This window comes from Heloderma suspectum, chromosome 3 (assembly GCF_057233095.1).
Source record: "Heloderma suspectum isolate Gila_16-S chromosome 3, 16-S_ref, whole genome shotgun sequence".
Classification (NCBI taxonomy): domain Eukaryota; kingdom Metazoa; phylum Chordata; class Lepidosauria; order Squamata; family Helodermatidae; genus Heloderma; species Heloderma suspectum.
The window spans coordinates 21,902,855-21,920,230 of record NC_139460.1 but is presented as its reverse complement, the minus strand read 5'-3'; the positions used below and the strand labels follow the sequence as shown (position 1 = coordinate 21,920,230).

At 44.2% G+C, this 17,376-nt stretch overlaps 1 protein-coding gene across 2 annotated transcripts in view; it reads left to right on the top strand.

Annotated features, from left to right (window-relative positions):
* Positions 1–441: 441 nt before the first annotated feature.
* SESN3 (sestrin 3) overlaps positions 442–17,376 on the top strand; it is an 87,480-nt gene continuing 70,545 nt past the window's right edge. Inside the window, exon 1 of one of the 2 annotated variants that reach the window (XM_084842634.1) lies at positions 442–780. In XM_084842634.1, coding sequence (XP_084698760.1) covers positions 652–780 — 129 coding nt within the window. In that variant the 5' untranslated portion in view covers positions 442–651. The remainder of the gene's footprint in view (positions 781–17,376) is intronic. The other variant, XM_084842635.1, reaches the window with a different exon arrangement.

Sequence of the window (17,376 nt, the reverse complement as noted above, 5' to 3'; positions counted from 1 at the left end):
ATATGAACTTGAGCACGCTCCAGGAGAGAGCGGAGGACAGGAAGGCCTGGCGTGCTATGGTCCATGGGGTCACGAAGAGTCGGACACGACTGAACAACAACAAGAGGTCTCCATCTTCCGAAGCAGCCGCGAAAACAACAGCGAGGGGGGCGTGACCACCTCGTGGGCGCGCTTCCCTTTGGCTCTTTGACAGCCCCGCGTGCCATTGGACGAAGGAAGCCCAGCCTCGCGCGAGCCGAAGACGGCCCCGCCCCCGGACCTCGAGCTGGCTGAGAGGCTCTCCTTCCCCCCCCCCCGCCCCCGGCTCCGCCTCCAAGTCGGAGACTGCCTGGAGATGGGAACGCGAGGACGCCGTGCCCATTGGCCCGCCGTCTCCGGGCGCCGCGATTGGCCGGCTGGGCTGCGAGGGGGCGTGGCCCGAGCGCCGCGATTGGCCGGGCCCGAGGGGTGTGCGCGAGCGCGAGAGGGATTGGGGATGGCAGCGGCTGTTCCTGAGCGGTTGAAGCCGAGCGCTCGCGCGAGGGGGGGAGGGGGGCGCGACCGAGGGGGGCGGCGGCCAGAGGCGCTGCTGTTGCTGCCTCCGCTGAGGGAAGAGGCAGCCGCCGCCGCCGCCGCCGAAACAGCCTCCTTCGACCCCCCTCCGGCAGCACCATGAACAGGGGCGGCAGCAGCAGCGCCGCGACCTGCCCCGCGTCGGTCCCCGGCGACGGCCACAGCAGCGGGCACGGCCGCAGCGAGTGTCGCCGGGTCTGTAGCAACTGCCGGAAAGTGCTGAGGCAGGTGGGTGCGACGGCGCTCCCCCCTCGGGGGCTGTGGAACGTGAGGGGGCGCGTCCGCTGGGGCAGCGAGCCTGGCCGGGGGCTCACGGAGGAGCGTGGAGGGGCGCCGCCGCTTCTCATCAGGCTCCCAGCCTTCCCCAACCTGCTTCTCCCCGCACCCCCGTGTTTTGGACTCCAGCTCCCATCGCCCCTGAACGATACCCCTACCGGCTGGGGCTGTTGGGAGTTGTAGTCCGGTTTATGGGGGGGGCGGATTGGGCAAAGGCTGCAATGATTAGACCGTCGGGCTCCTTTGCTCCGGTCACGCCCCCCTCAGCCAACTCTTAGCAGGGGACGGGAGACTTTAATTATATATATACATACACACATATGTATATTTTAAAAATAGCATGGAAGAGGCTTGTGGCATCTTCTAAAGACTAACACGTTTATTCTGGCATAAGCGTTTGTGGACTACGGTCCCCTTCTGTGGATGCAGAAATTGAATGCAATTCAGGGTGTAATCCTATTCACGTTTAGACAGAAAGAAGTCATACCGCTCCCAGCGTTCCCCAGCCAGCTATGACTTTTTTCTTTCTAAACATGTATAGGATTGCGCCCTAAATATAGAAATGCAGAAATTTCTTTCTGATCTGTTTACAGTTCTCCCCACACCCCCTCCCTGCACCATATGTACTGTATATCAGCCTGAAACTCTCCAGAATACTCCGTGAATCAGATGAAGTGAAAGCTAATGCCAAAATAAATTTGTCAAGTCCTTAAGGTGCCACAAGACTCTTTGCTGTTTTGGCTGCAATAGATTAACACAGCTAGCCTCGGGGGGGGGGGAGTGTGTGTGTGCATGTGTGCGCACACACACGTACTGAAGCTGTATAAAAATAATATGCATGTATTACATATATGAAAGGGAGAAGCTGTATAGGAATAATATGCGTTTTTTCACACAGTATATACATACACATTATGTATATGTAATCTATTTACTTTATGTGTTGCCTTCTCTTACTTTTACCCAAAATGTGCTCAAGGTGGCTTACTGTTGGTACCTGACCATTGAAACAAAAATAGTTTAAAGATAACCAATAAAAACAGCAGTTAATAAAATTGCATGTAGCCTACTGGATCCAGTGGCAGTAGCAAAAACTGCAGAAGATCATGTCATTAAAACGAAATGCTGGGCGTGGGGGATAAAATATGCTTCACTTGGCATCTAAATGATGACAGGTGATAAAGTATGTGTATGTTCAGTATATCTACATGCGTGACTGCATATTATGTCTGCATGCTCGCACACACAAGTCACAAGTAAAGTTATCTTGTTATCTATAGGGATTGTTCTTGGGTTCCTGTAGATTATTCTGCAGGATTCGTGAGTGTGTGAATCTTGATCTCTGCTAGTAATTCTTACACTCCAGTAAATAAATTACCTTGGCAGGCAGGGCTAGCTGAGTGTTAATGTCTAAATGCCTTTTACATTGCCATTGCTGAAAGGAAAATGATATTTACTGTGCCACAGGTGCAAATACCAAAAAAGCAGATTCATGGCTTGCATGGTTGACATTTTATCATGGTCTTTCTAAAATCTTAAGGATTACCAGTAAACATCAAATCCCATTGATTTCAGTGTGGGGCACGTAGCTCTTCTTTTGAAATCATTTGAACTTGAAGATACTTAACTTTGGCTGGAATATGCTCACTGCCTTATGTGTTTGTATTAGATTTTTATATTTGTGGATCTCTGCTTCTATATTGCAGCGTTACTTACCTTTTTGAATTTTTTAAGCCTGTCTTGTCACTGAAGGTTCAAGACCTTCAAAGGATTCAGAACAAATATTGCAACAAAATTCTTTGTTTGGTTTGTGCACTCTCTTTCCAAGACTCAAGTTAACAAAAACAAAAGACATAGTAGATACAATCTGAGTCTTCTACTGCCACTTATCTACAGGGGGAGTTGTATCTATGGATATTTGAGTTTCCTGCTACTACCTTATCTGTGGCTACCAACAAATCACCCTTTTTGGAAAAAGTCTTACTATTTCTAGAAGATGCTCCCCCCCACACCCTTTGAATATCAAGTCATATTTTAAAGAAAAATCTTCATGATGTGTGTTTGATTTTAGTCTCTTTCTTCTCTCTCCTCCCCGCTCCTTGCTTTGTCCTCTGTCCTAATGAGAAGGTTTTGATTCAGTTCTAGGAGGTATTTGGGCTTTGACTGGGTTTGGAACTTTTGAGGAAGAATTCTGCAGAACTGACATGTGGTACTCAGGCTTATTTCTTCCTGTATTTGTTGCCCATCAAAATATTAAACCCCTGTTCCCTGAGAAGTAAATTTAAAGAGTGGGGCATAGTGATAGAGTTGCAGCTAAAGTCAAATTGGCTGGTTTGTCTTCCTACATACTGGATTAGATCCAGAATTAGAGCAGTTGCTTTGATTTCTGTGGTCTACTAAGTAGGACCGAATCTGGATTCAACCCATAGTGTCCAGCCCCAAGCCTACGGAATAGAGTGGGGAATAAATGTATGTGTGGGTCAGACTGCGAGTTTGACTGGAATTGCTCCCCTCTCTTTCCCCTCCAGTTGCAAAACTGAGGGGTAGAATTCTTACTCCATTCAAGTTACATAGTGGTAACATAGTAGGGGCTGCAAGAGTTAGACTACTCAAAGTGCTGCATAAAGCCCTACATGGCTTGGTACCTGATGGAACACCTCCTCTCCTATGTTCCTGCCTGTACCTTAAGGTCATCCTTGGAAGCCCTTCTTAAAGTGCTCCCTCATTCTGAGGCTCAGAAGGTACCAGCAAGAGAGAGGACTTTTTCAGTGATGGCCCCCCAGCTCTTAAATGCTTTCCCAAGAGAACTTGCCTGGGGTCCACATTGCTATCTTTTCAGTGCCTGGCTAAGACTTTCCTGTTATTCTAGGCGTTTGAAGTAGTTTAAAAGTCTTTTATAGTGCAATCCTATGCATATCTACTCAGAAGTAAGTCCCATTGAATTCAGAGGGGCTTACTCCCAGGTAAATTGGGATAGGATTGCAGCCTTGGGGCGCAATCCTATGGCCGCTGGTCAGTGGCTAGATGGCCATAGGATAGGTCAGTTTCCGGGAACCGACCTCAGAGCCCGCACTCTGAGGTCAGTTCCTGGAGATCTGACCCCCACCCCCTCCTGCACCACCTCGTAGGCAGCACAGATTGGCCCCACACTCCATGCTTGTAAGAGCAGTGCGGAGCGTTGAAAATGGGGCATTCTTGGGGGCAGGCCAAGGCGGGGAGGTTGGAAATGCCAGTATGATACATCCTACATGTTGTCTGGCTGCTTCTTCCCGCGCTCCGAGGTCCCGTGGTTAGACAGCCAAAATCGGCTGTCTAGCCATGAAACCTGGGCGGGGGGAGCGAAGAGGAGATCTGCTCCTCCCTCCCTGCACCGGATAGGCGGTTGCCCCCGGGCTCAGAAGCGATAGGATTGCTCCCTCCAAGTATTTGTAAGTATTTTAACATTTTTAGTCCCTATGATATGGTTTTACCTCTTAGACCTCATACTATATTTTATGCTGTGTTTGCATATTTATTAGTTTTATATTGTTTGTTTTATTGAGATTTCATTTATGTCTTAAATTGTAATTTTATTAAATAAATAAATGGGCTGTAGTCCGAAATGCATTTACCTGGGAGTAAAGTTCATTGAACTCAGTGCTGCGTATTTCTGAGTAGACATGCATATGCAAAATGTCCCCAATTTAATCAGAAACAGCACATTTTAATTAAAGTTTTAAAAAACATTTTAATAAAAGTTTTTAAACTGCAGATGGCAAGCACCATCTTAAGAGGCATTTTCTCTTTTTTTCTTCAAGCAAGAGGGAAAACCTCTTCTAAGAAAATGCCTGTTTTGGTGCACATGTGTATGATCTAACAACAACATTTGAATTGTAGTTTAAAACAGTGTTCTCCAGAATGCACATTTATACAGGTTTAATTTATTAATTGGATTAATGATATTTGATAAAATTGCTCATACACACACTGGATTTTAAAAACTCCAATTTAGGGTGCAATCCTATGCATGTTTAGACAGAAAAAAGTCCTACCACTCCCAGCATGCCTCAGCCAGCTATGGCTGGGGCATGCTGGGAGCAGTAGGACTTTTTTCTGTCTAAAGGTGTATAGAATTGCACCCTTAGGCACATTCTTTTCTCCAAATTAATTCACCTGGAGCAGATAATATCACCCTTCACTTTGAGATGTTTTTATTTACACTTCAGTTACTCTTCTGATGTGTACTTTCAGGATGGCCATGGGCAAGTAACTAGCTCTCAGTCTCAGTTTTCCCATCTGTAAAATGGAGTAATAGTGACCTGCTGCATCAGGCTGTTATCAAATACAATATTGTTAAGCACATTAAAAAGGGGAAGCCCTAAATGAAGATACAGTTGTTGTAATCCACTACCTTAAGTCCTTGGAGCTGCTTTTAAATTGTCATTCCGTTAATCAGCATCATGTCTCAAGAGCTAGTATGCTGCAGTAGCTAAAGTGTGGGTTTTGGAGAAGACCCTGCTTCAAATCCTTGCTCAGCCATGAAGTTCACTACTGAATCTTTTAGCAATTTAATCTTATTCTGCAGGGCTGCTTTGAAGCTGAAACACTACTCTGTGGAGGAAGGGCAAATGAAAATGTTAAATATTTTTTTTAAAAAATCAAGGAGTGGGAGAATTCTGGCTTATTAGCTGACATTAAGCCAGTTTGGACATAATGAGGAACTCTGGCTTAATACAAGCCAGAAACTAAATTCTGAAATGGTGTGCAAGGGGAGGAGCACTTGGCCCTGATGCTTGTTCCAGGCTGAAGCCTCAAGCAACCGTCCAAACCAGGCCAATGTATTCTTCCACCCTTGGGAAAAACCAAAACTTAAAGAGCCCTCTGCTATTCTTAACAATACTAACAAGCCATCCTTCAGGAATATTCTAATCAGTTTACCTCCTTACAGAACATCTGATTAACTGAACACATTAGTTGAGGTGCCTCTTGTTTGTCCAGTGCAAATGAATTAAAACTGCTGAGCTGGACAAATGCATCAGCTTGGAGTAACTGAGGCAAATGCTGCTGTGGGGTGTGCGTGTGTGTCTTTGGCAGCCTCTTTCTAATTACATCTTTGCACCAGGGTTTTTCTTGTAAATATGAAGAAAGCATGTAAGTCAGTGAGCTCAAATATTTGTGCTCTTTGTCCCAAAGCTGGTTTTCTTTTCTTTTTTCTTCCTCTGTGGGGCAGGCCAAGTGCCAATCAAAGTTGTTTTTCAAGCCATGCAGTGAAATTGTAGAACTCCCCCCCCCCCCCGGTTTGGCTGAGGAAAATGGGGGTGGGGGATGGCGGGGGAGTAATGCATTTCTTTTTTTAAAGTGCTATAGACTTCTGAAAACTGTGTCTTGTGCTAACAAATGTGTATGTTTGGTACGTGCATTTATTTCCCACTCTGCTCTCCTCCCCCTACTCCTTAAACTCTTGGATCATATTACACATCATACTTGATGTTTCTCTCCCTGTTGTGAGAAGTTTCATGGATATGAGAAGCATAGAGCGGTACAGTTGAACTTAACTGTTTCATGGCTGGGCCAGGTATTCCTAGTTTGGGTGAGCTTCCTCTTCAATAGAGTATTGTAGGCCATGTGTGTTTCTCGAAGGCAATGTATGAAGGCTAATTGTGGTGTTGCTATGTGATCTAGACCAATCCTGGGATCCTGTCTTCTTTTTCTGTGGGAATATATATGATACAGGTTTAAACTAGTTTCACACCTGTTTATAAATGCCATGGTTCCAAACCAAGGAACCTGAAGATGTGTAGTGTGGTGCGCTACAATGAATCTGGGGATTTGTAGGGGCTGAGGTTGTTCTTATCACAGAATTCTCAGGGCTATCACAAAAAAAACTAATTCCCAGGCATCTTTGAGGTAAATCATGACCATGAAATTGGTTCCAAAGCGGTCTAAAATGCGATGCGTAGATGTAGTCTTGCTGCTTCTAAGACTCAGAGTGAAATCCAATGTATGTTTACATTGAACTAGGTGGGACTGACTTCGGTGTAAATATTCATAGCGTTGAGCTGCATGGATACTACTAGCTAACTTTATAGTTGCATTGGCTTTGCAGCTTTTAAATACCCTGCACGTTCCTTCCCTCAGCTTCTAACTAGGTAACCTGCAGCCCATATTGGGCTTGTCAAGGTGTTGATTCTAGGCTCCTTTTTCTTCCCATTGTACCTGTGTGTTTGTCACTTCCAAAGGCCCTGACTGTCATATTTCGTTGAGATACATGGAAGATATAGGAAAATTGTATGCATCAGTTGCAGGGGGACAGTGGCAGTCTCTAGAACAGCAGGTCAGGAGGCAACCTGGCCCACCTTGCAACTGAATGGAGCAGCTTCAGTCTGAAGCTATCTATAGCTTGTGAAGTCATTATTCATTCAATGTACGGTTATTTTCTGAGACTCTCTAAGAGCAATTTCTAGCATTGCTCTGAGCAGTAACAATGTAGTGCAGTACAGAAAGTACCTCAAAAAAGAAGTTCTAATCATAAATAGAATTGGACTATAAATCTTTGAGACTAGATCCCTTTCAGTATAATTTTGTAAATGGGTTGGATTTTGGCACTGAGCTGGGAGTTGAACCCAAGCTTCAACAATTGGCGTGCTTGGTGACTCCAAGCAAGGGGTTACCAAGCTGTAAAATAGCTGTAATTGTGACCTGCCTTACAGGGTTATTAGCATAAAGAAGGTGATGATATGTTTGTACCCACCCAGTGCCTTAGGGTTAAGGCAAGCTATAAATCTAACTGGTGAAATGTGTTTGTTTGCTGGGTAAAGGTAGGTTATGGAGAGTGGGGTGGAGATGGGGTGACATGCCAATTCTAATAAACTAGTCTTCGGATAGAACTAAAAGTTAATTTTATTAAGGTATATTGTTGCCTTAATGGAATGTGTATGCTACCTACCATACTATTGGTACTGGTTATATGTTTAGTAATAATAACAATAGGATTGATTCCTTATGGAATTTTAGTAATAGTTCTGATTCAGATGATGCTTTGAATTTCTCAGTATTTATGGATCGCTAGACAAATTACTGCTGTTCATGCAAACCATGGAAGGTTACGATTGCAGGCTAGATATAGGAGTGTGTTTGTGGTTGCCACATTCCAGGTGACATAATTTGCATAATATGGAAATCCTGTGCTAATTATGCAAAGCTGTGCTGAGTTGGCATCCTGTTTTCAATATGTAATTCATCTATAACTCTACCAAGTTCCAGAAGCTGGAAAAACTATTTCACACATTGATCAGGTTCATGTGATCACCTTGGTTTGTTGTGGTTAAAGTCACAATGTGGGCACCATCCTGAACATATCCGAAGCCAGGGACCATGGGTTAACCCTAAAACAGGCAATGGATTCTGTGAGGGTTATTTTACCCTTGCATATCCCATGGTCCCCAGGTTCAGACGAGATGACAAGCTGCAATCACAGCTTGAATATTCAAAATGGCCACCAGCATGTGCTGCAATCCACTGTAGTTTAAATAAGCCATGGTGGGCTGTTTGATTGAGCAAACCAGCCCATTACCTGGGTTTGCCACTGAGTGTACACTCACCTGGGAGCCTTGGCCACTCCTGGCTCTCTAATGAGCGTACCTGTATTGGACCCATGTTTTCGAGCATGCGTTTGTCACACTCACCCCTCGTATTTGATGTAAACTTAAATGTTTTAGGTGTGCGACTTAAAGGTTGTGTGAACAGGCCTGGAGAGAAATGGGACTGTGGAAGGCTGTTTTAACTGAACTTTGTTCCTACTGGGAAAGAGGGGCTTCTTGTTACCTTGCCATTCTACTCCACGAGCACACTAATGTTTGCTGAGGGTGTGGACTGGTTGCTCTGATTCTGCCCCTGTTTTTTCTTTATCTTCCAACAGTTCAGAGTCCCTTGGTCCCTCACAGGACATTGAGTCAGTTCTACTGGCTAAATGTCTCAACAACAAGCTTTGTTGAAGCAGCACGGCAGGTTATATTCTGTTCAGTGTCTGCAGAAAACTGATAGCCTTTTTGCAATATTCATAGAAGTGGGAGGTGGACATCTGATCCCAAACCCATGTAATCATTTTAGGCCAAAACCCCAGCCTGAATGCAATCTAGCAAGCTAATTTGCAGTTGCCAAGAACCCAGCAATTATGAATACTGCTCAAGTAGGTATGGTGGGCAGAAACACTGGCATTTCTCTGTTTTTATTAGGCCTTTTGAATGGTTGATCGAGTAAGATAAGAAATTCCATAGGGATTAACTGATTGAACTTGACTGCTCGGGGAAGGCTGCATTTAAGATGAGGAATTAAGAACACTGCCAAATATTTTAGTGTTTGGCCACCACTTCTGTCATCGAGGGGTTTTATGATGTATTTTGGTTTAAAGGTGGTTTAGGTAATCAAAGTACTGCTGAAATCTAATGGAAGTTTAAGTGTTCACCACTAGTTTATTCATGGTTTTCATGCTTTGTATCTCTGCTAACATATTTTATGGTGGCTTTGAGCTGGAAAGTTTGTTGTGAAAGCCTCCAAGATGCTTCTTAAGAAGCTATTAAAATAGATCTGACACCCTTGTTTAATCCTGAACATAATATTGATGATATCCCCATGAAACTGATAAATGCTATTAGAAGAAATAGTTGTGATCAATGATGCTAATCCAAAGCCCCCACCCTATGCTTAGGATATTTCTAATTCCTTTCAGTGGTTCCCAACCTTGGATTCCAGATGCTGGACACAACTATTATCCTCAGCTCACAGCAATGGGCAGGGGTGGTGGGAGCTGTAGTCCAGCTACTTCAGGGACTCAAGGTATCACGGCCTTAGACTTTTGGAAGCTGAGAATGAGCATCATAGAATAGATTCTTCAGCTGTATCCTGTATCCTTTAATGTATCTGTCTGTAACATCTGTTGGAGACAAGGTCCTGGAAAGTGATTGAACTAGTTGATTGCTGGTCATGGCCAAAATCCTTGCTGAAAGTATGAATTTGTTAAAATGGAGGCAGGGAGACTTACACAATTGATTAAAAAAAGTATTTTCTTGAGGATTCCAGAGTCCAATCCCTCCCAGCATTAGCTAGATCATATGGATGACCTTCTTCCCCACAACAAATACAATGGATTCAGTGGTAGTCCCAGTTCTTGTGATCTGTGCCACCATGATGACCACTTGTGCACATTGTCTCCTCAATCCTCCTGAATCCTGTGCCCCTCTTCCTTTTATACAGAGACTCCTGCACTTAGAGCACTTAGCTAGGAGGAGCAGCTGAGACCTGTAGCTTAATTCAGAGCCAATGTGGTGTAGTGGTTAGAGTATTGGACTGGACTCAGGAGATCCAGGTTCTAGGCCCCACTCGGCCATGAAACTCACTGGGTGACGTTAGGCCAGTAGTCGCTGACTCTCAGCTTACCCTACCTCACAGGGTTGATGTGAGAATAAAACGGAGAGGAAGAGGACCATATAAGCTATTCTGGATGCCTTGCAAGAGGAAAAAAGGTGTGTTATAAATGTAGTAGTAGTAGTAACAACAACAACAACAATAGACAGACGGACAGACAAGAGGGCAGAAGCTCTCTCCAGGTTGCAGGGCAGGCAGTACCTGTTTCTAAATAAATAGTGTATTAACCTCTCCTGCATTGCTGGAAGGGAAGGGTCCTTATTCAGTGTCATTGCTATCAGATGACCCTAAGATGCAGTACAAACAGTAATCTGCCACTTACACAAAGGCATTCTTGACTTCATGGAATATTTGACTGCAGTCAAGTAAAAGGCAGTCAATTGACCAGCATCTCAACCCTATGTTATAAATAGACTTATGGCTTATATCGGCCCTTTGGTCAGAATCTATATCTAGCACATCAAAATTAAAAGCTGTTCTCAAATTTCTTGTTTGGAATAGTTTGAGAAATTGTGTGAGACTTTCTTACCATCATAATTACTGCGACAAGACAGAATCTGGAGCCATTTCATATTCTGTATGTTGTACTCTGTGCTAGGTATCCAAAAGGATACATGTTCTGGAAACTACATCCTGTTCTTATTGGTTTTTATTCTCTGCAGTTGGGGAGAGCTATTTAATGCAGTAACATCCTAAGAACATGAAACTGGGCTTTTTTTGACCATGTTACAACCATGTCTGTCTTTCCACATGGGCCTTAGGTTTGCCACAATATCGCCTAGCTCTCATTGTACCATTAACCCTCCTAATGCACTCGTAGTCCATCTTTTTATTTACACACTTTCTAAATCTCTCTCTGTGTGATATTCAGCAGGGTGTTTTCCACAGCCAGGTGAGATGGAAATGACATAGAAATGCCACCTGTAGATACAGGTTTTTCTAGACATTAACCTTAAATAACACCCCTCCAGGAAGCCACATGGTATGTAGTGGAAAAGTAATGGCTGGGAATACCGGATAAAAATCAGTTTTATATATCTTTCATACATACTGGCCACATTTGGATGAGTGCAGTGGGGGAAGCAGACATTGTGGCAGCTCTCCCCATGTGCCATGTGCGTGACTGCCATTTGCATTATTCACCGTGCTGCAATGTGGCCTGGTATGTCATCTGAATCTGGTGCAGTGGGGTGGGCTTTGTACCTACCCTATAACCTCTACTGCATGTCATGGGTTGTAGGGTGGGTACGACGCCCCGCCGCACACCAGGTTCGGACAACATGCCACCCCGTGCTCCAGTGTGGGGAATAATGCAAAAGGTGGTTGTACACACAGGAGCAGGGGGAGCAGCTATAATGGTTGCGTCCTCTGCTGTGATCATCTGAACCCAGTCATTAAGTTTTTCTTAAAGAATTACTTGGATAATATTAAATCTGAATATGATCATGTTAGATCTACAGTTAATCTCTAAAATGAATCAGTGCCATCTACCAGACATACAGTGTTAAAGGAGGCTTTTCTATGTAAATGAAGAACCAATTTGATCATTTCTCAAATATATTTACACTCAACCTACCAAACATAGCTATGCATTTCATTTTCACCTCATGAAAATAAACTCGTCTGCCCAGTAACGATCATACTTTGCTTTGACCTAGAGGCTGTGGGCATTTCACTTTTGTCTGCTGCTTTGTTTTTGTGAGGATGGGTTTGGGCTGAAGCAGGATTAAGAAGAAAAGAACAACACTAAAAAAAGAAGATAAAACTGTCCAATGCACATCCAGTGTCATATCTATATGCCTAAATTCCCAAACTGCCATGGCTGCTGGTTGTACGGAAGAGGGACAGGCTGTAGCTCAGTGGTAGAGCACATACTTTGCATGCAGAAGATCCCACGTTCAACCCCTGGCATCTCCGTGGAGGACTAGGGAAGAATCCTGCCTGAAGCCCTGGAGAGCTGCTGCCAGGCAGTGTTGACAGTACTGGGCTAGATGGACCAGTGGCTTGACTTAGTATAAGGCAGCTTCCTATGTTCTTAATAGACCCTAGTGGGAGTATAGGAGATACTCTAAAGAAATTCCCTCTATAGATGAAAAAAAGGAAAGTGCACAGAAAGCGTACAGTGCAGCAGAGGGATGCAGCATCTGGTTGTAGCAATGAAACAGTGTAAATATGCTTGTAGATTAATCTGGTTTAATGCTCAGATTTGCACCATTGTTTAGGAAATATGTGAAGTATCAGTGGGAACTTGATTTAAAGCAATTATTGAAATCACCCTTTTTTCCATGCTGATTTAAATTGTCTTGATTTGAATCGATCCACTCTGTCTAGGAAGGGGTTAATCATCCCTTCATGTTGCTTCTCTGCTCAAAACCATCTCCTCCTCAAGCTGCTTTTCCCTAACAGAATTTGGGGTTTGTTGCATTCGTTTGCATGTCATGTGAACCAGACCCTGATACAGCTTTTATTTGCCATGATAGCTTAAGTCCAAAGGCAGTATATCTCTGAATACCAGATGCTGGATGACAGCTAACCCGCCGTGGTTGTAAGCTTCCCAGCAGCACCTGGCTGGTCACTGGTGCAAGCAGAGCACTTGACTAAAAAGACCCCTGTTGGTCTGAGAGCCAGCAGGGCTGTTCTTATTTCTCACCCTCCAACTATTCCTAAAAGACAGACACAACTGGCAAGGGATCAGCTTGGTTTGGGCAGTATTTCTGCCTGCTCCTCCCTCCCTCTGCTATCACTTGACTCGTGCTGCCATAATTCATCTTTCTCTAACTACAAACTGAAGCTCCCCAGCAGAAAAAGCCATGTAATGGCAGAGGAGGGGAAAACGTTGCCCAAACCAATTGATTCCCTTCTTCCCCAGTGATTTCTCCTCCCCTGAGATTCCTGAGCAGCACAAACAAAAGCCCTGTTGTGGTGCAGAGGAGGGCTGTGCAGAGGGGTGGGGAAATGCTGCCTTAACTGATCTGCCCCCTTCCCTGGACTTCCTCTGAAAATAGATCTTCAGGTTCAGTAAAAAGCGAATAGGTGGCAACCCTTTATGGAACCAAGGATCCCATCTAGTCAGGCCATGACACAGTGCAACCTCCCAATTAGCTGTCGCTTAACTACTTTGCGGTGCTTGTATTTTTAATTATGATAAGTAATAAAACACAGGCATCCTAGATAATGTTAATTGAATATTAAAAGAGTAACAATGCCATTCTGTCCCTGCCTTTGCCACTCCTTTATCACACCCTGCCCTCTCTCTTCACTTTGGTGTTTCTTAACTTGAATGCCAATGGGTAAACCATAATCTCCTGTGCCAGGCCAGTGTGCTTCTTTGCAACCTCCACTTTCTGTTGCCACGTCCTTTACCAACTCAGCTACTTTGTTAGGCTCAGAAGAAAAAGGAATACTCACATTGTCATTGCTAAGCAGCTTCAGTGTGTGAGGCCACAACCTGACTTGGTTGAGGAGAGATGTTGCAGAATTCTGAAATGGATGCCAAGAATCTGGCATAAACCCAACCAAAACAAAAGCTCACTGTAACACTGGATTCTCAAATGAGGTGTCAATGGACACCAATGTGGCTGTGGACACCTCTTTTGGCACCCGCCAGGCTCTCTGTCCCTCCTGATTGTTATTTTATTTCTTAAGATTTTTTTAAAAAATAACTGGGATGCTGGCATGCTGCAAAGGAGAGTGCTGTGCTTCAATGCCACTTTTATTTGGGTTCCAATGAGTGGTTTTGTATTTTAGAACTCGGGCCCCATCTCTGCCTTGTACTTAGGTTCTTGAGCAAGTTACTTTTCTTTAAATCTCACCAGTTTGCCTTCAGGGGAATGAGTGTTTTGTGACCAGGCATGCCCATCATGGCAGCCATTTTAGGAATGGTCAACCCCATTATGGCAACCATTTTGTGAGAGTGCCCACAGCACTCTCAAAATTCTGAATGTGCCCACTGACCTAAAGTGGCCAGGAACCCCTTACATACCAGAATCTGCCAGGGCTGCAGTTCCAGTGTTCTTCCAGCCACGATAGGCCTTGTAATGTGTCCTCAAGAAGCCTATGGTGCATTGTGGGGCAAATTGCTTCATTGAACCAGTGCCACGATGGGAGCTACGTTACATGTGCAGAAAGGCCTAGCATGACCCTTTCAACTGATTGATTTAAAAAATTTTTCAAAGTAGTTCCATCCATCCCTAAATGATAGCTCTTATACTGCATGTTCTTACTTCCCTCTCTGCCATTTTAGGGTTGCCATCCACTTTTCCCATCTGGCCTGTGCATTCCTTAGGTGTTTCCCAGTCTTAAGTCCATTACACAGAAACTGATGTCACCAGAAGTCTGTACTGGTCCTGATACACACATTGTCCCTTGACATTCTTGGATGAAGGAAGGTGTTGACTATGTGAGTGTAAAGATGGCTGCATCCCCAGCAAGTTGCTTGGAAGATGGAACTAAGGATCACTTCACACATTACACAGAAGCAACCCTGGGCTTGTCACAGAACATGCACTCAATAGGGCAGGGGTCCCCAACGGTTTTGGAACAGTGAACACATTTGTGAATTTCAGAAACTGCTGTGAGTGCCACCACAAAATAGCTCCCACAGTGGATGGGAAGCCACTGGCTGCTGTGGGGACTTGGCTAGTTGAAAGTGAGCGAAAGAGAAAGTGCGCTAGTGAGTCAAACATGAGCTAAAGAGAAAAAGCAAGGCTAGAAGATAGGAAGGGAGAGAAAGAAGACTTCCCTAACGTTTTCCAAGGTTTTTCTTAAAACAATTTTGAAAAGTGGGCAGGGAAGGGAGAGCTTCATGGGCACAGTTGGAGGTCCCCGGGGGTGCCATGGCAGGGGGTCCTTCAATAGGGAGCTGCATCCAGTCATGCTCATGGATGTGTATCTGCATGATACAAATGTCTGTTCCATTCACACTTTAAGGTATGAATGACCTCAATTTCTTCTTTTCCTGTATGATGGCCTGGTTATTGGATGCGGCACATCCCAATAAAAGAGGACATTTCATTTTGATGCAAAGTACATCTCTTTCTAGTTGCAAGGCCGCAAGGAAAGGGTGCATACACAGTCTTCGGATTTCTTTATTCAAACAAGCTTGGGAGGGGGTTGGGCTCTAACTTCTGCTTCTAATTTCCATGGAGGATAGGAGTAAACAACTGAAGGGATGCTGTCCTTCTACTTGCTGGGTTGAAAATCTGGCTTTGAGTGGGTGGGTCAACATGTCTTGCCTGGAAGCATGCCAAGCTGAACACAACAGCTCGCAATTGTGGAGTTCTCTCTTCTTCCATTCTGTGTCTGTAGAATTGAGAAGTCAAGTGGAAGCTGCCTTTAATTCTTCTAAGCTTCCCCATACTAAAATATCTGTGTGTGTGTGGTGTTCTCCTCTGCAACATAGCCTAGTCGCACATTCCCTCTCCTAGCTATGCTGTGTGTTTAAATTGTGTACGTTTTAAACTTCTAACTACCTTTGGACCTCTGCTAGGCCCTTGAGATAGTTTACAAGTTCAATAATAACATGACATAAAACCAAAATACAAAATATGTTATAAATACAGTCTAAAGTGCCACACAGAGATAATAACAAAGAAGTTTCTAAAAAAAAAAACACAGTGCCACCATTTAGCAATCCAACCTAAAAGCTTTATGAAATAAAAGGTTGTTTAACACAACAACAACAATCAGCTTTTGAAATGCTAGAGCAGTGGTGGGGAACGTGTGGCTCTTGAGATATTGTTGGACTGCAACTCTGATCCACCTAAGCCATCCTAGCCAAAGCTGAGTGATGATGGGAGATGCACTCCAATAACATCTGGAGGGCCACACATTCCCCAACCCTGTACTAGAGAGAACTGACCTGGTCTATTTCTCCCCATTGGGAAGGTGCCTCCATGGAGAGAGCTTGGCCCTTTGTGGCCATCAAACTTTCCGATGACAGTGGAACAGCTCTTAATTGTGGATCCAAGCAGGCAAAGGCGGCTCATACAGGAGTTTTATTGAACACAATGGGACATAATGTCTGAATAATCATCCATGTGTGTAACTCTTCATGAACTCAGTTGCACTTAACAGTGCTTAACTTTGGTTGAATTATATGTCAGATTTATACAAAATAAAGTTACACTTCAAAAACCAGCCATTGCAGATGTTCCAGTTGTCTTTCCTCAAATGGCGTGCTCTCTTTCCCCAAATCTCAGGTTTGTTTTTCTAGACTTCTTCCAAAATCCCAGGGCAAATAATAAGAACTTTAGATAGAGATAGATCTCTCTACATTCTGTGTACATAAGAACAGCCACACTGGATCAGACCAAGGGTCCATCTAGTCCAGCATTCTGTTCACACAGTGGTCAACCAGCTGTTGACTGGGAACCCACAAGTAGGACTCAGGTGCAATGGCACCCTCCCACCCATATTCCCCAGCACCTGGTGTACGTAGGCATAGTGCCTCTGATACTGGAAGTAGCACATAGCCGCCAGGCCTAGTACCCACTGATAGCCTTCTCCTCCAGGAATTTGTCTAACCCCCCTTTTAAAGCCAACCAAATTTGGTGGCCATCACTATGTCTTATGGCAGTGAATTCCATAGTTTCTATGTGCTGTGTGAAGAAGGACTTCCTTTTATCCGGCCTGAATTTCCCACCAATCACCTTCATGGGATGACCTTGGTTTCTAGTATTATGAGAGAGGGAGAAAAATGTCTCCCTATCCACATTCTCCACACCATGCATAATTTTGTAGACCTCTATCACGTCTCCTCTTAGCCTCCTTTTTTTCCAAGCTAAACAATCCCAGGTGTTGTAACCTTCCTTTATAGAGGAGATACTCCAGCCCCTTGATCGTTTTAGTTGCCCTTTTCTGCACATCTAGTAGAATAACTGGGCAGTTCTGCTTTCTTGCCCGGTTCCTAGTTACATTGTAGATGGCTGTCTTGAGATCATAAATCTAATTTTATACCCTAAATTAATACCAGACAAGTGGTTCTGCCAAAAGAAGCTAAAGCAGTTATTGAATGGTGGCTATCTTAATTGGGTTGTTTGTGTAATTGTTCATCTATGTTTCTATGGTGATGGCACTACTTTGTTGCTTCATGTCTTACCTGTACCCCTGATCTTCTAAACCAGATTTTTTCCTAGGCTTTCAGTA